The sequence below is a fragment of the Salvia splendens genome, chromosome 2 (assembly GCF_004379255.2).
Source record: "Salvia splendens isolate huo1 chromosome 2, SspV2, whole genome shotgun sequence".
Taxonomy (NCBI): domain Eukaryota; kingdom Viridiplantae; phylum Streptophyta; class Magnoliopsida; order Lamiales; family Lamiaceae; genus Salvia; species Salvia splendens.
The window spans coordinates 12534862-12556986 of record NC_056033.1 but is presented as its reverse complement, the minus strand read 5'-3'; the positions used below and the strand labels follow the sequence as shown (position 1 = coordinate 12556986).

Here is a 22125-nt window from a genome sequence, read left to right as displayed (position 1 = left end):
TCGTCCTTGCGGAAGAGCACAACTGTGGGTGTTGTGCTCTTGCCAGAGAGCAGGCAGGAATAGTGGCGCCGGGCCCACAACTGTGCTTGCTGGCAAGAGCACGGTTGTGGATGCTCTTATATATTTATGATTTGTGTATAATTTTTTTTACTTTTTTTGAACCATAAATGTAATTAGTGCATACTTTAATTCAAAATTTAAAAATAATAGAAAGAAAATTCAAATATAAAAATAAAAAATGAGGTTAAAGGCTAATAAGTCTTTTTAACTTGTCCACTTACTATATTTATTATTTTAATATATAATTAATACATCAAATTATTATATAACCTTATTTTGGTTCTACAAAATTTGGTTGTTTATCATCACTCTTTAAATTATGCTCCCTACGTCCCAAATTAGTGAAATCGTCTTCTATTTTTGGTTATCTCAAATTAGTTAAATCATTTCTATAAAAAATAAAACATTTAATCATTTTTATTTACAGTAAGAGAAATGCATATGGTAAAGCAGTGTGTATTAGTAAAAGGTGAAACTAAAATCACGGAATTATTGTTGTAGTCCGTTACTATTTGTTTTAAAAAGCAGTGACAAGATAAAAATTATTCGAATAAAAAGCAGTGACAAGATAAAAATTATTCCCTCTGTTAGTTTCGTTTCCACTCAAAAGTCCGTATGTTGCCTCTAATGTGATTTGTTTTACCTGCTCTGTCTAAATACTTATCCCATCAACATAAATGTTGGAGCCCTTTATTATTTCAAGCATAGTCAAACTAATATTATCTATTTTGGACAAAATCCTCTTTATTTTGTTTTTGGATACTCTAAAAGGCCTCATACAAATTCTGACATACGATGATTCGAACCCTAACAATCCCCCCTCAAATCAAGACGAGATCATCATATGTTAATTCTGATTTGGGATGGTTTGAACCTCAACAATCCTCCAAGACCACACACGCCTCAGATCGCCACATATTTTGATCCATCTCACACCGAACACGGGAGAACATGCATGCAATCGACCGAACCCCAAGCCACACAGGTTCGTCTAACCTCGATTTCAATACCACTGTGAGGGTTCGTCGTTGCACACTTAAACTTCACATTAGTATGATATTGTCCTCTTTGGACACTTTTCCATAGGACTTCATACTAATTCAGTGAGGCTGCACCAATTATTCTTGCACATTTTTTTAATTTTTCTACAATTATTAAATAAGATTATTAATACCATACAAAACGAATAGTTTTAGTAATTGAGGACGTGAACATGAGAAATTAAGGATTTGTTGTCCAATGATATCAAGCTTTACGTGTAATACTATAAAATATGTTTGATTGGTAACCTAAAAATACCCTGTTACTTTTAAGTGATCTAATCTTTCTAAAATCATTGAATTATAAGTATATGCATGGCTGTTCAAACAGATCTCGAGTTTTGGGTAAAAATGAATGCTCACTTTACTTAACGCTCCTTAGATTTCCTCTTATCAGAGCTTTACGCGATCGATTTTTTCATTCAAATTTGTAACACACATAATAATTGTTTAACCAGATTGAAGTAAAATGCATATCACTTTGAATGATGATTTCCAAATGAGTCATTTGCTATTTGGCTATTATGAATAAATTAGGAAGACTAAAGGTCATTTGTGGTCTTAAATGAATGACAATTTTACGATGTTGCTCCAAAATATTATCTTTTGAATTATTGCATACTAAACAAATGAAAACGGCTGGATTTAGTCCATTTTGGATAAAGCCGTCAAATTTTTAACGGTCAACGACAATTAAGCGAATTTTGACTGGATTAATAACTTTTAATTAGAATATGAAGTATGATCTTTAACAACTTTTAACGGTCAAAACAATAATTAAAAGTTGTTATCAATTTGTTATTGTTTTGTTATCAATTTTCTTTTAATACCAGTATTTTATAATACGCCAGAGTATTGAGGGTCTCCTACTTCATATTATAATTAAAAGTTGTTAATCCAGTCAAAATTTACTTAATTGTCGTTGACCTTTAAAAATTTGACGGCTCCATCCAAAATTGACTAAATCCGGACCGTTTTCATTTGTTCATGATGCAATAATTCAAAAAATAATGTTTTAAACCAAAATCATAAAATCTTCATATGTTTAAGACCGCGTATGACCTTTAGTCAATTAGGAAATGCTACCGAATTAGGAGAACACTTTGTAGTACTATGTTACCTCTCTTCGATAATGGGAAAGAAGATCAAGAAGCAAAACAAGATAAAAAAAGATTAAAAAAAAGGAGTATCAAGTATCAAACGTGCATCCCTTTGTATATGTTAACTAATTGCTCTACATTCGCACTTTCAAAATAAAGAACTAACATTAATATACTTACTTATTAATTATTATAGGACTGGGGAAAAATACCGAAATGCCGAAATACCGGCCTTATCGTACCGAAAAATACCAAAAATACCGAATTTTCGGTATACCGTGATTTTCGATACGGTATGATACCTTCGGTAAGGTAAAAGTATGAATTTTTATATACCACGGTATACCGCGGCATACCGAAATTCGGTATATACCTTAATTTAAGGTATATACCGTAAAATATGAATATAATAATATATTGATTATATTATATATTTTTAAATTATAAAATTTATTATGAAATATAATATAATATGAATAAAATATACTAGTATTTATTACCCCGTATATTATTTAAATTACTATAAAATGAGATACGATATCGGTATGAAAATTCTCCATACCGAAAATAAGGTATACCGAAAATTTTGGTAAGATAAAGGTATGGTTTTTTCGCATACCGAATTTACGGTAAGGTATACGGTATTGTGATTTCGGTAAGGTATACCGTACCTACCCACCCATTTATTAGATTGTTTTTTTCAGTTTAACCGACAAAATCAATTTTCTTACACACTAACCGAAATCGAAAATAGTTACCGGTTAATTGTTAGTAACCTTAATCGGTTAAGTTATCACTTAACTAAGAGCATCTCCAATAAGAATAGTCCACCAATAGCCTAGCCACAAACTCCTCCTGCCACATCAGCAGCACTAAAAACTCCTCCTGCCACATCATCAGGACAAGCCACTTGACAAGCAATAGGCTAGCCATAACCTAGCCACAATAAAAAAAATTATAAAAAAATAATTAACAATCACACAAAATACGGAATTAAATTTACGACACAGATACGGGAAAACTCAATAACAATATTGAAATTTAAAAAAATATATTAATTTAAAAAAAGTACATTAATTAAAAAAAATACATTAATCTAAAAAAAAACTCCTCCGCCACACACGAGCCACTCCGCCTCCGCCTCACTCCTCACCGTTGTCGCCGTCGCCGTTGTCGTCGCTATCTGGGACTAGGGATGTCAATCGGGCCGGCCCGTCGGGTTTCGGGCCAACCCTACTCGGGTTGCGGGTCAATCGGGTGCGGGCTAATCGGGTTGTGATTTCTTTCGGGTTATAAAAGCTCAGCCCTAACCCTAAAAGCTCGGGTTTCGGGCTAGCCCAGTGGGTTAATCGGGTTGCTACCGATAATATTAACATGCGATCAACCCAATAAATAATTATTAAAATTACTAATATTCATGCAATGTAAAACATTTAATTATGATATATTTGAGATATATGCTTAAACTCAATCATAAACATGATCAAATACTAATATTTCAGATATTTCGTAGAATTTTAATGCATGTTTTAGAAATTTAAATATTTTTCTTGTGAATTTGAAGTTTTTAATTTATTTATCAAATATTATATTAATAAAAATTCAATATATAATTTGTATATATAATATAAAATTGAAAGTTCTTTTTTAGTTAAAATTAATCAATAAAATGTCGAATTAGGAGTAAAAAAAATAGAATAATAGAAACTTTATCGGGTTTTCGGGCCAGCCCATCGGGTTTTCGGGTCTGGCCCTAATGGGTTGCGGGTTAATCGGGTGCGGGCTAATCGGGTTTTGATTTTATCGGGCTAGAAATTTCCAACCCTAACCCTATAAATTTGGTGGGCTATTCGGGCCAGCCCACGGGTTACGGGCTACATTGACATCCCTATCTGGGACCCCCAAATCTGCGGCATCTGAGTCCGCGTCTGAGCCTCCCACCTGTGCCCCGCGGCGGGATTCAAATCGGCCCGCATACTCACGAGCATTGCGTGAAGAAAACTCTTCTCCTCGGGGTTAGTTGCCGCCCTCCATTCGGCTAAGATCATGTACATCTGAGCTCGCGTTTGTTGACGCGCGAAGAAGAGGAGTTCGGCTGTCGACCTGCCAACAAGGGGGGATGCCGACTGGACCTCCTGGGACCCCTGGCGAGCCCGTTGCGCCTGCCTTTGACCAACCGGGCGAGTGCGGCGAGTAAACGCGGGAGGAGACGGGAAATCCTGAACATCCTCGGGGAGGTCGTGGGATCCGCCGCCGCTGTAATCACCGGTATAGTTCAGTCGCTGCTTCTTCGGCCAGCCAGCATCGACACCTGCCTGAAACTTCTCGGAGTCCATCAGCACCTCATAGCAGTTCCAGTAGGTAAACTCCTTATAAAGCTCGGGCACGGGAAAGGCTTTCTCCGCAATCCTCCTGCAGTCGTCATCAGTTTGGCCACTGGTCTGCATGCGGAGGGCGTTGGTGTACAAGCCAAAAATCGGGAGACCCCAGCCCTGATTCGGTCCCACCCCTGCCTGCCCGGCATCGCCAGCCCCCCCGGCATCCCCTGCCATCCCGGCATACCACCCCCAGATGCCATCCCGGGCATCATCTGTTGCCAAGGGTACATGTTGTAGTACCCGGCCACCCGGCCATCGGACCCCATCCACCTCCCACGGGTACCGTGGGAGTTTGAGACCCGCTCGTCTCTGTAGTAGGCTCGTTGTTTTGCTCCATTTCGCGTTGTTGCTCTTGTACAGAAATTAATATAGAGAGAATACTCGTTAAAACAAGTGGTGCAAATGAAAATGACGTGCAAATCGCGTATATATAGTGTTTCGAAAATTAAATAAAAAAAATCATCTGGCCGATCGCTCGCCGATCGGGAGCCTGCAATGGCGGCCAGTCGATCGGCAAGCACTCGGGAATCGGCGTGCGCTCGCCGGCTGCAATGGTTCGGCGAGCGGACCGGCGAGCGCCAGGGATCGGCTAGTCGGTCCGCTCGCCGCCATTCTGAATGCTCTAATAATCGATTCACCATGAAAGCACCTTTAGCGTGAAAACATTTGAGCTTAGATTAATTATGATTTTTGTTATCGAGTAAGTACTATATTAATTGAAATATTTTTTAATGGCTAGTATTTACGACTCCATAGATTTATTTATAAGTGATGCTAAACAACCACATTATGGGCAGGTACACAGAGTTAATTTAGTCAATTTATAAATATTAGAAATTTAAATTTACAAAGAGATCTGGTATCGTAGGGATTGAAGGCTGATTTTTTAAGTTCACTCCATTCGACCAAAGTCCTCATTTCGTGCATTTTAATTTGCTTGGATACAAAGTTCCCAATTTCTTGTTATTTTGAGTGGAGACTGATTGTACACACAGCAATTAATTTGAAATATTCCTAACTTTTGTACTTGTTGCACCCGTGACCTCTAACGAAAAAAATAGCACCAAATGAGTCTAACAAAATATACAATTACAAACGAGGTTTTTTCGGACGATAACGTCCTCATGCCCTTAAAGGGCATTCTTGTCAAATTACCCACAATGATGACGCCGCCCTACATGCAACCAGCAGCATGCACTGTGTGACTGACGCATCAACAAATGATATGACTTAAAGTGTCTTCCCTCCCTCGAATTAATAGAGATGCACTGAAAAATTTGGAATGAAACATAAATTCCTAAACGGTAGAAGGTAATATTCAGTTTCAGATTGTGTTGCAAATGATACTAGGCGATTTCAATAACTAAATTTCAATAACCAAAAAACATAATAACTGGAAAGACCTTTCATATAACAAATAAATAAATAAATAAATCGGAAATAGAGCACATAATAGCATATAGACTAAATAAATTTGTGGAGTCAAAATTAGATTGCATTTAGTTGTTTCTGTTTCAAGATTTATTACCTTTGCATTTAAAAATTCCATAAAAATATCCTAAGTCTCTTGTAGATTAGGTAATAATATTAGCACTTGGTTCACAAAAACAGATCAAGATTGAGTAAAAATTAATATTTTCTTGATTTTTAAGTTTTTTTTTATATTATGAAGTTTTAACTTTTGAGCATTACAACAATATTGTACTACAGATCTATTGGTGGGTTGTGATTCAGAATCGATTTTTTTTTTCTGGAAATCAATAGGCTATTTTCTAGGATTTTCTATCCGTAATGGCATAATCTAGTTCTTGATTTTATTGTCGTATTTAATTAGCTGTATTAATATATGTTTTGTGGTTAATATATGCTTGGGATGAAGCCAAAGAAGGGAAAAGATTCATTGCCGGGTTTGGAAAATGGAAAAAAATATTGTACTCTAATAGCATGCACATACCGACACTACACAATTTTCCATACAAAAAATAGGCCTGCATTTTAACAAATATAGACCTGCATTTTGTAATAAACAGGATTTACAAAAAATACATTAATTAATACAGTAAGATGCAAAGTAGGTATGCGCGGAGAAATTTCGGAATATAGGTTTAAATTCGCTGACCTTTCGAGATAAGTGATTCAATTCGCTTACCTTTCGAAATATGGGTCCGAGACATGCGAATTTTTCGGAATAAGGGTTTTGCACCTTTTATATTTATTCTCTTCATTTTTCTTATTATTTCCCTTCCAATAATTATAGATTTACTAAACTACCATTTAACCCATCTCTCAAAAATTTCATTTTACCTCCCGATTTGCGCTCCACTCTTTAAAGTCAATCTTCTCTCAAATTCTTGCTTTCACTCCGCCTCCGCTGATACAAAAATAAGGAATGAATTATTCTTCAAATGTCCATAACAATAGATATAAAAGTTAAGAATTGCAGAAAAAAATGAACTAATTTCATCCTATTAATTTTATTAATCATGCGCTTCAAATTTGATATTAAACCTCTGAATTTCTCCTACTTCTCATTGGAAAATTGCAGATCATTCTTCCTAATTGGTTTTGCTGCCTCTGTTTTATTAGAACTACACAAACAGATCAATTACAAGAACTAATAAAATTACACGAACAGATCAAATACATCAAAATTAGAAAACGAAAAAAAACTTCAAATACAAAACCGCATAATTTGAGAGAGAAGATTGACTTTTAAGAGTGGAGAGCAAATTGCTTGGAGGGAGGTAAATTTTTTTTTTGAGATGGGTTAAAGGATAGTTTAGTAAATATATAATTATTGGAAGATAAATAATAAGAAAAATGAAGAGAATAAATATAAAAAGGTGTAAAACCCTTTTTCCGAAAAATTCGCATGTCTCAGACCTATATTTCGAAAGGTAAGCGAATTGAATCCCTTATATCGAAAGGTCAGCGAATTTAAACCCATATTCCGAAATTTCTCGTATGCGCGGTCATTAAACTAAATTGCCCTTCAAGCCATTTGGGCATTTTCGTCCGAAAAATGACTAAAAATACCTTGTTTATGATTGTATATTTTGTTAGACCCCTTTGATGCTATATTTTTTGTTAGTGGCCACGGATGCAACAAGTTCAAAAGTTAGAGATATTTCATGCAGTTCACTCTTAATTTTCTTTTAATAGCGAGTGTCTGTCATCTTTTGTGATGTTAGTGTTGGTACGGCAAATTCTTAATATTTTAGTAAAAAAAAGTTCCTTCTTACTAGTATATTGTTTGCAACACTATAATTAAATTATAGATTAACAAAAAATATATTTATAAATTTGAAATATATAATAGTGAATCTAAGTTACTAATTTTAAAAAGAAAAAAGAAACTTAATTAAAGAAAATCAATCCTAATGGAAATGATGACTGAACAAATTAATGTACTACTTGTATTCGATTTTTTAAAATGTAATTTAACAATTAAGGTGAATTTTAGATTCAAATAAACAATTAATAATGATTAATGTGTAATTTTAATTCAAATTAAAAAAATAGTTGTTTAGTTTAATCAAATTTCACATTTAAAATTGAATTCAATCTAAACACTTTTGAATATTTCAATTGATTATATGTGCAACTAACTCTAAGTTCAATCTAAACACTATTGAATATTTCAATTGATTATATGTGCAACTAACTCTAAGTTCAACTAAATTGTTTAGTTACGTCTTATAATCGAGTGAATCTAAGCACTATTGAATTACTCAATTGATTTTATGTTCGATTAACTCTAATTCAAATGCATTGTTCGGTTACATCTTATAATTTAATCTAAACACTATTGAATTAACTCGAAGTGCAATTGAATTGTTTAGTTACATTTTACAATCAAGTGAATCTACACACTATTGAATTGCTCAATTGATTCTATGTTCAATTAACTCTATGTCCAATTTAATTATTTAATTACTTCTTACTACAATTGAGTGAATCTAAGCACTATTGAATTGCTCAATTAATTCTATATTTAAGGAACTCTAATTTCAATTGAATTATTAAGTTTGTGAATCTAACCACTATTAATTTGAATGGTTTAACTGATTACATATTTAATTGAATTATTTGATTGCATCTTATATTTACGTGAATCTAAACACTATTGAATTTTCCAGTCGAATACAACTTCAATTGATTTTAGGTTCAATTGAATTGTTTAATTGCATCTTACTTAATATTTAAATGCATCTTGTGTTGTTTGCTTACATGGAGTAATAATTGCTATTTTATTAATAAAATTTGAATTATTATTACGACAATTAGTTAATTTTGTTATTATTTCTATTACCGGATTGCATTTAATTAATCAATAGATAAGTTTAGAATCATAAAAATTTTCTTAATCTACTCAGATTGGACTTAATTTATTTAAGGATTATTTGTTGTTTATTTTTATATCTATTTTAAAATGCAAATTTAAAGAAAACTAAAATATCAAAACTGGAGACTTTCAGATCTCGTGAATTTCAACCATTACTTTAGAATTATGTAAGGCGCACCACGCCTAGATACTCAGAGCGCTCGCATCGCGTCTCGATCCGGGCTCCGTCTCATCCCCAGCCCGTCCCTTGTCTCGCCGCGCGCGTTGGCCACGTGGCGAGCGTTGGTTCGTCCGTGATGCCCACTCGCCGGTCCGTGAGTGGGCGTCTTTAATTTCTGTTGAAAATGTTTTTTTTTAAATTAAAGAAAAATTCGAAAAATAAAAAAAAACCCCAAAAATATACTAGCCATTTATTACCGTTTTTTATAAATTTTTAATTTTTTATATATTTTTAAGCCTCCAATCACTTCTATAAATATCAAATCATTTCCTTAAATTAATCCATCATAAAAAAAACTCTATATTCTCACCCAAACAATCTACATTCTTCATCTCAAAACATTATTCTTCTCCCAAATTTAATCCATTCATGGATCCATTTGAGCAAATGCGTCGAATAATGGAAGAATCGCTAGAAGAAGTCGACGTAGGGAGGAGGAGGAAGCCGCGACGCTTCAAAGGCGATCCCGGATTTATATCCATCGTAACCGGGAGGAAGCCGCCGTAAGGTTGGTACGCGATTACTTCTGTGAGAACCCGGTATGGGAGAGACCTACTTCCGTCGCCGTTTCCGCATGCGGAAACCACTATTTATGCATATCGCAAATACATTAGCAACCCGGGAAGAGTACTTACAAGACGGGCAAGGACACATGATTCTACCGCCCACGCCCAACTCCAGGAGGATATAATGGAGCACATTTGGGCAAAATTTGACAACCAGTAGACACACATGATCGTCATTAGACAACTCTTTCTTCTGCTTCTTTGAGTTTTGAGATTTTGAATTTAGAGAGAGTAAGCGGAATATTTTCAATTATGTATTTTTAATTTTTTTTTGGATTTTAATTATGTGTTTTTTTTTAGAATTTGAAGTTAAAATTTTATTTTATTTAATGAAATGTGTTTTTATTAATTGAATTTGTTGAAAATAAAATAAAAATGAAATTGAATGAATAGTTAAGAGATGAGATGGTTAAGAGACGGTTAAGAGATGGAGGGATGCAAGCGTTGTCTCTTAGTTAAGAGATGTGATGAAAAGTACAGTGGAGCCCATGAATAGTGAATAGATGAGACGATTAAGAGACGGATGGCCTCAACGACGGTCTGCTTCTCATCTTCATGCTCGACAACTTCTACAGCAACATATTCAAGTTTTTGTCTAAAAAAATGTAAATTGGATTATATGATTACATCCCTTTATTGAACCAATCAAATTGGGGATTTTGTGCATATTTTTGTGAAGATGGGTGAAACTGTGAGAGAGAAATTAAAAATGGCTCCATTTTGTGAAATGGAAATGGGTGAGACTCCGTGAGAGGGAGAAACTAAAAATGGCCTCATTTTGTAAAAATGCTGGCGGGAGAATGTATAAAATGGAAGAAAAAAGAGTATAGAGCGCCAAAATATGAAAAGGATATAACCATAAAACCAATTAATACTAAACCAGAAATTTTAAGCCAATCGGTTTTTTATGCTATTGAACCATTTTATGGCCTGCTATAATGTGGCGGCATAGTATTACTCTTTATTTATCATAAAAATTTAAGTTCTTGAAGGTGTGCATAAAGCATTACCTATGGAACGAATTTGTAGAATGTTGAAATTGAGAAAATGGGTACATATTGTAGACCATATTATGACATTCTTAAAAAAATGTCAGTAATGATTAAGAGTAATTTTTTCCCAGAGTGAAGGAACAATAAAATTCGTGTCCTAAATTTTAGGGCAAAAAATACTCTAGTGCTACTATTCGTTTTCCCCCAAAATCCAGCTAGCAAATTAGCAATCCAATAACTAGTGAGTGTGAATCGAAGAAAAAAGAAACAAAATACGATTACATAAATTTATTACGTCGCCGTCTCTCTTTCTCTCTCTACTAGCGCCTTTTTTTTCTTTCTTTCTATCCCCCTGTTTCCCTCCTGCTTAGGCGGTAGAGCTCTCCGATCCCGCTCGATCTACGAATGCAGGTTAGCTACTTCGATCTTCTGGTGATTGTCGATATATATTCGAGCTGGAAGCTGTGCAATTTATTGAATTTTGGTGGGAACGGGGATCTATCAATAAACCCTAATTTGGACTTGGTCAATTGAGTTTTTTAGTGTTTGAATGAAATGTTGGAGTGTTTTATCGTGTAGCTTATGTGTTGGTTTGTTGTTCACTGCCACTTTTATTTGCTTAGCAAAATTTTGATGATTCCCTGTTTAATTCTGTTTTTTGGACTTTGTATGCGAATTGATGGGCAATTACATCTTTACAGTTATGTATTAGCATTGCTTTTGTCTTGTTCAATGTCACCCTTGGATTATGGTTAATTTTTATGTTTGTATTTTGATTTGAGCTGCTAAAGAAGTATTTTTGAAGTGCATAGTAGCTCATTACTGCAGAGCGAATTGATGGACTTTGAATTAGAGATTTTATTTATGGGATAATTCACTTGTTTATAAAGAGGTCACTTTATTAAGTATTTGCATGATATAGAAGTTTAAGTATCTATAGAAATGTCAGATCAATTACGAGACTTTGAATTATTAGATTTTATTTATGGGATATTTCACTTGTTTGTAAAGAGTCACTTAATTAAGTATTTGCATGATATAGAAGTTTAAGTATCTATAGAAATATCAGATCAAACACGAGTCTTTTCAAAAGCTGTAGTTTCCAATTTCTGTCGGTTCTGGAGTGCTTCATTTTTAAGTGACTGTCTCAGTGCCTTTGAGTCATTACTGCTTATCTATACACTCGACTCATCATGGTAAAGAATGCAATGCCCTTCGAGATCTCTGATGACTTTTCTCTGTTTTTGGCTTTTCCAGCTTTTGGCTGCATAGGCAGCGTGACCTTTATAGAGAGAGGACTTAGAGACATGAGTTATTCATCCTAATAATGGATGGAAACTCAAGATTTGATTTGATGTCAGCCAGTCCAGATACTAATTTTGCTGGTAACTACCAGAGTAGCCAGAGGGGATACTCTTCTCCCTCTTTGGGTCGGTCTTCAAGTTTCAGAGAAGGTTCAGAGAGTAGGAACATTTCTTCTGGGAAGGCTAATTCTAGGGGTAGTGCTATTTCACCGGGAGATGTGACCTCATTATCTCAATGCCTAATCTTGGAGCCAATTGTTATGGGTGATCCAAGACATGCTCGGTATGGTGAGTTGAGGAGGGTTCTGACGAACTCAGTTGGGAGCAATTTGGAGGAAAACTCTTTTGGACTTGCTCATCTAAAGAATTCACCTCCAGCAGCTGTTGAGGAGCTAAAGCGATTAAGAGCTAGTGTTGCAGATACTTGTTTCAAAGCCAGGTAAGAATCATATTTGTTTGGAAATATTGCATGTGCTGAGCATTCATGAAGATCAAAATGAATTGGACCATTTCCTTCAGTTTCTAAAATTCACTTTATGTTCCAGAGCACAGTTATACAGCAACTTGTTGAAATTTGCGTTAAATTAAAAAAAATACACTGAATTATATAAAACCTTGCTCATGCATTAATGTTTTTTATTTGTTTTTCTTATCATCTTTGTATATTATGAAACAAATACTTCTCTTTTTGACTAGTGGTCGAGCTAAAAAGTTCGATGAGCATTTGAATAAGTTGAGCAAATATGTTGAGGGATTGCCCTCTAAGAAGCCACAGCAGCTGCGGAATGAACAGTTGACAAATGAAAGATCTAGTGGTGCAACCTTGAAGATATCTCAGATACATCGGAACTCTTCGGAATTAGGGAGTCAGAAGTTTGATGACCGGTCTAAGAATGTTGGTCTCAGTAAGCTGTCACGTACCTCAACAAATGAACCCCGGGTTTGTAGAACTAGAATCTATTAATTATTTCTGCTGATTTGGGTTCTGATATCGTACTTTTTCTTAACGAATAGAGTGCTAGTTGCAAATGTCTCATCCCACGTCTTTCATTCTGCTATCGTTGTGTCAATAATAGCAGTCTCTCTCTCTCTCTCTCTCACACACACATAAGAAACAAGCAAGCGCCCAAGAATATCCACCCTGAAAACAATATGAAAACAATACTACAAGTGTTAGATTGCTAATCTTCCCTCTGACCTGGCTTACTTTAATAGCAGGAAAGGTTGCTGATTATGAATGGAAGTGCTTGTGTACATTGCAAACCCACACTTTGGTCTTTTCATAAGTGAAAGCTATAAATAGCACATAATTATAACTACTGATGCAGAGGAGATATCAAATAAGTATCTTACAATATTATGCCTAAAATGCACTGTATCTATTTTACATTCTTGTGTTTTACATTTCTAGTGGTTCTGACTTATGCTTCACCAATAGTTCTGGCTCTTTCAGTTTTTTTGTTATTGTGTTTAGAAATAATTGCTCACTTCCCTATTTTCAGGCAGAATGCAGGAATAACGCAGTACTGCGGCAGCCTATGACAGTGACAAAAGAGAGAGACTTTCTTAAAGATAATAATGCAGAACCTGATATGGTTGAGGAAAAGATAAGAAGGTTACCTGCTGGTGGAGAAGGATGGGATAAGAAAATGAAAAGGAAACGCTCTGTTGGTACAGTGTCTTCAAGATCCGTTGACAATGATGGTGAACTGAAACGGAACATGCATAATAAGCTTTCTATGGATTCTAGTCTGCCCCCTGCTGATTCTTCCCATGGTTTCAGGTAATCAAGTCTGTTTTTGCTGTTGTTTACTGAACTATCCAGAAATTATTTGTTGTTCTAATCTCACTGCACACTTTTTGTTTGCCATGGAGATTAGTTTTTGTGGGGGAGTATTAAATTTATGGAACTGTTGATGGTATTGGTTTTAATATTATCATGTATTTTCCCTGGATATGCTATTTTGACAGATCGGGGGCTTCTGGTGGTGGTAACAAGCTAGAGCCTATGCCATCTTCTGCTGGTTCTACTGCCCGTGTAACCTTCAAAAGTGAACAAGAAAAATCAATGCTCTCAAGGGATGTGTCTGGGGGACCAATAAAGGAGCGACACCTGGGAAAAGTAAATGTTAAGTATGTGTCTTTCTTTTTATACATCTGTACTTAGCTAAGAACTTTTTTTCAATTTATCCATTCCGCAATAATTGTCTGTGATCAATTTAATTATTTATGTTGATCTGAATTCTGAAGTGGAATTTCTGGGGATGACAATTCTTATGGGCCTCCTTTTAGGTTAAATAATCGCGAGGAGAACCATACCATGTCGTCTAGCCCAATAGTAAAAGGAAAGGCTTCAAGGGCACCACGGGGTGGCTCTATGTCTGCTGCTAATGCTCCTCGCGTGATTGGAACTTTGGAGAGTTGGGAGCAGGGCCAAGTTATGACTAAAAACACTTCCAATGGTGGGCCTAACAATCGCAAGCGTCCCTTACCTTCCGGATCATCCTCCCCCCCAATAACTCAATGGGGTGGTCAGAGGACACAGAAGATGTCACGAACAAGGAGAACAAATCTTATTCCAGTATCAAACAATGATGAAATGCAGATGCAATCTGAAGGGTGTTCTCCTACAGAGTTTGGTCCAAGGATAAGCATTGGTGGGATCAACACTTCACTTCTTACCAAGAGCATCGCTAATGGGAGCCAAAATTTTAAAGTAAAATCTGAGAATATTTCATCTCCAGCCAGATTGTCTGAAAGTGAAGAATCCGGTGCTGGTGATAGCAGAATAAATGATAAATGTGTCGGAAGTAGGGATCTGGAAGAAAGGACTGCAAATGCAGGCCAGAGTGTTGGACCCTCACCAATCCCTATTAAAAAGAATAAAATTGTTGCCAAGGAAGATATTACTGATAGTGTAAGAAGGCAAGGGCGGAGTGGACGAGTATCACCTTTTTCTAGGGCTAGTATTTCACCAACAAGAGAAAAATTGGATAATGTGGTGCCAACCAAGCCTCTACGAAATGCAAGGTCTGGTTCTGAGAAGAGTGGGAGGTAATTTATTTCCTTTGCTGAATACCCTGAATCCTAGTTTTATGTAATTTTTTTCCGTTGCTCAATAAGTCTTTACATATGTCACAGCAAGTCAGGCCGTCCTTTGAAGAAGCTTTCAGACCGCAGAAACATTTCTCGCCTTGGCCATGTGACAAATGGGGGATCCCCGGATTGCAGTGGTAAACCGTTTAATATATTTTAAATTTTGGGTTATGGGCACAGTGCCAATCAAAATTTTAGTTTTTGTAGGTTTCTTGACTGTACTATGTGGTCAGTGGTAGATGAAATCTTTAAACTTTAGATTTTGAGTCTAATTATTTCTATTTGAGGGTTTGACCATTGGTCCGCCAGTGGTTCTTTGAATGGATTTCTGAACTACTTTCTCTTTAGATCTATGAATCGCTCCTTGTTCATTTCTTGAGTTGTGTAGAGCTTAGACTAAGATAAAGCTCCACTTTTTGGCTTTTTATCAGTACCTGATAGTTGTCAATAGAACTCGTACCTTGTGCTTGCCATGCTTTATCACTTAATTAAGCTCACCACCTTCACTTTAATGAGTTCCATACTTCCATGTCATGTTCAGAATGAAGTGCGATTCCCTTAGCAGAACAAGTGATACGAACCTTACGACAGTTTATCTGTCTTAATATTGAGTTAATCAGAACAAACTGAGGTGTTCTTCTTTCTCAGGGGAATCAGATGATGATCGTGAAGAACTCTTGGCAGCCGCTAATCTTGCCCGCACCTCTAGCTGTAAGCATTACTGTTTTTTTATCTTATAAAAAAGTTTATCCTGCATGTTTTGCTGATCACCACCATGCTGCAGTCAAAGCATGTTCAAGTGCCTTCTGGAAAACATTTGAGGCCGTATTTGCTTCTATTGGTCAAGATGAAAAATCATACTCATCACAACAGGTGAACTTTATTGATGATTACTTATATTCTCCAATTCTTGTTGTTAGTCAATTCCTGAAAGTTCTCTTTATTTTGAATCAGCTAAAATTGGCTGAAGAGTCATGTACACGTTTGTCTCAGTACCAGAGCAATTGGAATTTCAATCAGGTAGCTGATTTGTAACTAAGATCTTTCATCATATTTCATTTGAACACCACTTCTCCAACCCTTGTTGGTCCATGTGATATTCCTAACCTGCTATTTGTTTCATGACTTGAGCTGAATCTTTTGATCGAAATATTTTTTGCGTGTTTCTTCTAATATGTTCTTAACAGAGTCTGTCACAGACCTCTGGTTTTCTACTGTACCTGATGTTTAAAGTGCTTGCTTTTATTTTATCAGGATGATTATTGCCACGTAGCTATTCCAGCTTCTGGCTCTGCTTCTTTGGATAGGATGGATTTTGTTGAGCAACGCCTGAATTCCTTTATACACGGGTCCTCAGATGCAGAGAAAAGCTTTGGCAGAAGTACTCCACTTTATCAGAGGGTACTATCTGCTCTTATTATGGAAGATGAAATTGAAGAGTTTGAAGAAACTGGATTTGGTAGACTAAGGAATTCGGCTAATAATTCATACTTCCTCTCTGAAACTGAAAGTCAGCGTGCAAATAACTTAGAATTCTCTGAGCCAATAATTGGTTCTCAAACAAGGAAAAATGGCAATGCACATAAGATTTTTCCTTGCAACGGGAATATGGATGTTGATAGGAGCCCTACTGCACTAGACTATATGTGTAATGGTGATCTGACACAAAAAGATGGTTTCATGCATTCAGAGGTTGAAGTTTTGGTTAGGCTTTCAAGATTTGAGCTTGGTCCACAAAGCGTGCTGCCAAATAATAGCAGCATTTCTTCCTTAAATTTTCAATATGAGCAGATGGGTGTTGAAGAAAAGCTTGTAGTAGAACTGGAGAGCATTGGCCTGTTCCTGGAAGCTGTGGTAAGTTTAATCATAAAGATTGATACTGAAAATGTGATTTTCATATTTACTCTCCTTTTCTTCATGCTAACTCATTTGATTAATTATCGTTTCCTATTTTTATGCTTTTTTGTTTATGATTGTATAATGGACACAATGCAGCCTGCACTGGTCGATAAAGAAGATGAGGGAATCAACCATGAAATTGCTCAGTTGGAGAAGGGACTTCTTGAACAGGTCATCTTGCACGATATCATTAAGATAAATATATCATGTATACATATTTCTCTAAATTCACTGATGAGCAGTCTTTGCTAATAGTTCCTGCTTCCTTCCCCTTTCGAACACTTGCTCTCAACATCTCAAGGCTGTAAGCATGGTTCAATGTGATTGATTTTCTTTCCTGCTCTTATAATTTAGGTTAGGAAGAAGAAAACATGCTTGGATAAAATAGATAAGGCTATTCAAGAAGAAAATGGCATGAGGAGGTAAATTTCTTATTACTTGGAGCCATCATATGTTAAATAAAATTATTCAAGGAGTAGTAGAAGTGTTGTTAGCATCATCTCATGATACATACAATGCGTTTTATTGTATGTCAGGTACCCTGAGCAGGTTGCAATGGACAAGCTTGTTGAGTCGAGCTATAAGAAACTTCTGGTCAGTTTTAAATTCTTGATACTCTCTGTTATTATAGATAAATAAATCTTCCGAATCCTGGAGTACTGTATTTTCTGTGAAACTATACCTTATTGATTTTTCCTGTCCATCTGCCACTCGAGTGAGACTGTGTGAGTTAATATTACACTCCCTCCGTCTTTTAAAAATAGAAACTATTTACATTTTGGTCTGTCCCTTAAAATTAGAAACTTTCCATTTTAGGAAAAAAAAATCTCTCTAATGAGATGGGATACATTCTCCACTAACAACAATACTTCAATCACTTCTTTCTATCTCTCTCTTACTTTACCAATTGTGCATTAAAACCAAAGCCATTCTAAAAGTTTATATTTTTCAAGGATGGAGGGAGTAGTGCATTTAAATTGTTGAATTCTCATTGATACATTCTCATCTTTAGTAGGCACTGCACCATTTTCTCTTGTTTTATGTTGAACAAAACTACATACTGATTTCGGTTCTTGTTTGGAATGATTTGCAGGCAACTAAAGGAGCATTTGCCTCTAAGCATGGAATTACTAAGGTGTCAAAACAAGTTGCTTTGGCTTTTTGCAAGAGGACACTAATTAGATGCCGTAAATTTGAAGATTCTGGTATCAGTTGTTTTTCTGAGCCTGCACTTCGGGAAATCGTTTATGCACCACCTCCTCAGTTCTCTGAGAAGGAGCTACTTTCTGGTGTTAACCCAGCAGCTGCTAACGGTAAGCATTTTATCTTGTTAAATGCAGTTACAAATAGCCAATACAAATTATGATCCAACTCCCAGCAAGTTCTCAATATGCTGTGATGTACTTATTGTGTTTTAGATCCTGTAATAATTTTCAACACATATTGGAAACAATATTTGCATTTTCAGTTTTATACTTCGTATCTTCTATTCGTGTTAATAGTAAAAATGTTTTTTCTTTGGTGATTTGGTAGATGCACTTGGGACTTCACTTCGTCCTTTCGATCACGGTGTTGCTAAAAATGGGTCAATATCAAATAGAGGAAAGAAAAAAGAATTATCTCTTGATGATGTAGGTGGTTCCGTTTTCCATGCCTCGGCTGGTCTAGGCATGTCTGGTGGTGCGAAGGGAAGGAGAAGCGAAAGGGATAGGGATTCAAGCAAGAACGGAAGGTTGTCCATGGGTGGTGCGAAGGGCGAGCGCAAAACAAAGTCGAAACCGAAGCAGAAAACAGCTCAGCTTTCAATGTCTGGAGTCAATAAAATTGCAGAACCAGGCAGTGAAGCAGCAAACAACAGTGGCAACAGGAGAAAAGATGTTAGATTCATGTCTTCTGGTAATGCCCCTCCTGGGTCATCGAGAGACGCCAAGGATTCTTCGGCTGACTTCTCAGCTCTGCCCCTCGACAAAATAGATGGGATAGAAGAGCTAGGCGTAGATTGTGACACAGATGCACCCCAGGATCTCAATTCTTGGTTCAATTTTGAAGTAGACGGTGAAGAACATGATGATGTTGTCGGCCTTGAGATACCCATGGATGACCTCTCAGATCTACTCATCTTCTGAGCTTCACCCCCTTGTACAGCTTGTTGGAATACTGATTTGTTTAGAGGAATAGACTGCTCATTTTTTTTAATTGGGTGGGTGCCTCACCCTACGTTCGTCTTGGCCTAATGGCTTTTGTAAGTATGCATTTTTGTTGTAATCTAGGAAAATCTTCTCAGTCATCATATATAAGTATATTTCAGACTAATTATTTTCCCCACTAATAGATGTGATTGCATTTCTATCATTCTTTCTGTATTTCATTATTGTAAGATGTCATTTTAACAAAGGATGTTGACTCAATAATCTCAAAATCGAAAGAAACATAATTCAAGTTTATTGATTCGGAATGCATCACGATAATAGTAGATATAATAATGTGTGTTTTCTTTCAAATCTATGCTATGAATGTAATGATGAATTCTGCAGTCTCTTCCAAGAATTTCTTGTATTAATGGCTTCAACTGCACACCATCAAAATTTTGTGAGAAGAGTGATCAAGAACTAATCAATATAGACTTGCAACTAAACAGAATCAGAGCAAAAAAAACACAAAATTAGCCTTTGATTTATGTTCTAGCAGAGCCTCCTGCATAAGCATGATTCACGGGAAACGTTCTATGAAGACGCGTCAACGCCTGATTGGATATAGCATTTCTCCTACATAGAGAGTTTGCAAGCTCCATGGCCTCTGCTCGCCACCCTGCAAACCCCACACCCTCGACTAGCAGAACATACGTCGTCTCATTAGGCTGGCAGCCCTTCCTAACCATCTCCGCCAGTATTCTAATAGCATCACTGATCCTACGAACTTTGCACAGTCCAAGAATGACAATGTTATAAGTGACAACCGATGGTATAAACTCACTACTCTCCATATCTCCCAACAACTCAACAGCCTTATCCACCATCCCATCTCTACACAGACATGATATAAGAGAATTGTAAGTGATCTCATCAGGATCAATCCCCTTCCCTATCATCTCCGAGACGAGCACCAGGGCTCTACCCCGGTCCCCAGAGTTCCACAACGCGCTCACCATCGTGTTATAGGTGCTCACATCCGGGGGGCACCCGTTCTCAGCAAGCTTCCCAAAGACCTCCAAAGCCTCATCAGCATTGCCATTCTTGCACAATGCTGATAGTATAGTATTGTAGTTCACTATATCAGGAAAGCAGCAACTCGAGACCATGTAATCCAAGAACGCTATTGCCAAATCCAATCTCCCTTCCTTGCACAGAGCCGAGATCAACGGATCATAGGTATAAGTATCCGGGCTCAGCCCCTCATCCATCATGATCTTCAACATGTTGATGGCCTCCTCCAGCTGCCCCTCCCGACACAGCGAACTGATCAGAATGCTGTAGGTGACTACATTCAGCTCACACCCAGCTGCAAACATCTCCTCCATCAACCTCCCCCCCTCATCCCACCTCCCCTGATTCAGCAGAGTCCTCAACAAGATGTTATACGAGATCACATCGGGCTTGCACCCTCGACTCGTCAAGCTCCTAACAAACTCGAAAGCCTCATCCATCAATCCACACCTACACATCCCTCTAATAATGGTATTGTAAGTATACATATCAGGCTGCAGCCCTCTAGCCAGCATCTCATCAAAGATCTTCATGGCCTCACCAATCCCGCCTTCAAGAATCATGGCCTCAATCAAGATAGTGTAGGTGATGACAGTAGGCTGACAATTCTTGTCCGCTAACAAATCATCCATCATCTTCAAAGCTAAACTAAGCTTCCCTCGATTGCAAAGGCTGCCAATCATAATGTTATAGGTGACAATGTCAGGTGCAAAGCCTCTCTTCCGCATCCGGCTCAGTACCTGATTAGCAGAATCAATCATATTAGCTTTGCACAAGCCACTGACAAAGGCATTGTAAGCGTAGATATCGGGCTCGCCGTATCTCTCAAGAATCCTCATCGCTTTGGCAGCTTTGTCGACGTTTTTGGAGCTGAAGAAGCCCTTGATGAGCTTGGTGCAGAGAATGACATCTGCTTTGTAGCCCAAATTGACCATACATTCAAGAAAGTAAAGGCCTTCATCGTAGTTCCCGGCTTTGCAGGATCGGTGGAGAAGTTTCAAGAAATGGGCTTCTTTGAAATCGGTGTAAGCGGAGACATGATTGGGCCTAGCTTCAGTGGAAAGCTTAACCTTGAGTGTGTCTAGATTTGTGGAGTTGGTTAATAGGGAATCTCCGTTGCTTCTGCATCTGAAAAGGGAGGTGTAGGGAGGGATTTTGTGGCGGGTGAAGAGGAGGCGGTGAGGACAGAATTCAGCACAGAGAGCTGTAGTCATTAGATTTCACGAGAGCATTATCGAAAGAGATGGCTGTGAAGGTGTTGCCTTTTTTTTTGTCCACTTCTTCCATTACCACCATCGGATGCAGGACTAGATTTCCATTACATTTTACGAATCGGATAAGGGACCTCTGTGGCGACACGTGTCATATTTTGATAGGGTTCGCTTGTTCATTAATCATTTTTAATTCATTATATTAGTTTTTGCACCAAGTTATGATTATGTAGATCGTGCAATTTGATCAAAATCTAGTTTATTTTACGTATTTCAAAATTGGGATAACAGATCATGAAGTTTTAAAATTTTTAATTTGTCATATTTTATACTTTGAAATGCGTTGTATCTAGGGCTGGCAATTTTCGACACGACACGATAATCCGACACGAATCCGCACGAAATTATTGGGTTTGGGTCAAGTCTTATTGGATCCGTGTCCTTATCGGGTTGATCCATTAAGAACCCGATAATTTCGGGTTGGGTTCGGGTCGGATGCGGGTCGGATACGGGTAACCCATTAAGAAATAATATTATTATTTTTATTATTATTTAAAAAAATATATATTACTTTAATTTTTTAATTTCTTACAAATTAGGTTTAAATAGTATAAAATGAATTTTAATTGTGTAAATTAGGTTAAAAATTAAGGTTTAATCGTGTAATATTAGGTTTTAATCGTGTAATATCAGGTTCGGGTTGTTATCGTG

The 22125-nt window shown here is 36.8% G+C and overlaps 2 protein-coding genes across 3 annotated transcripts; one reads left to right on the top strand and one right to left on the bottom strand.

The window, feature by feature from the left end:
• Window positions 1–10890: 10890 nt before the first annotated feature.
• Window positions 10891–19352, top strand: LOC121788581. 2 transcript variants are annotated; one of them, XM_042187233.1, is made up of 16 exons: window positions 10891–11112; window positions 11959–12444; window positions 12702–12945; window positions 13508–13788; window positions 13977–14138; window positions 14298–15059; window positions 15147–15238; window positions 15750–15812; window positions 15886–15974; window positions 16056–16121; window positions 16356–16955; window positions 17097–17171; window positions 17355–17422; window positions 17537–17594; window positions 18094–18313; window positions 18534–19352. In XM_042187233.1, the coding sequence occupies exons 2-16, from the start codon at window positions 12029–12031 to the stop codon at window positions 19124–19126; spliced, it is 3789 nt and encodes a 1262-aa protein (XP_042043167.1). In that variant the 5' UTR covers window positions 10891–11112; window positions 11959–12028; the 3' UTR covers window positions 19127–19352. The 2 variants fall into 2 exon arrangements, with proteins under 2 accessions (XP_042043167.1, XP_042043170.1); XM_042187236.1 differs by lacking the exons at window positions 10891–11112; window positions 11959–12444 and having other exon boundaries at window positions 12808–12945; window positions 13512–13788.
• Window positions 19353–19536: 184 nt separating this feature from the next.
• On the bottom strand, window positions 19537–21481 carry LOC121788598 (pentatricopeptide repeat-containing protein At3g04760, chloroplastic-like). The gene has a single exon (XM_042187245.1). It carries the CDS (start codon window positions 21415–21417, stop codon window positions 19675–19677), a length of 1743 nt encoding a protein of 580 aa, XP_042043179.1. The 5' UTR covers window positions 21418–21481; the 3' UTR covers window positions 19537–19674.
• Window positions 21482–22125: the final 644 nt, after the last annotated feature.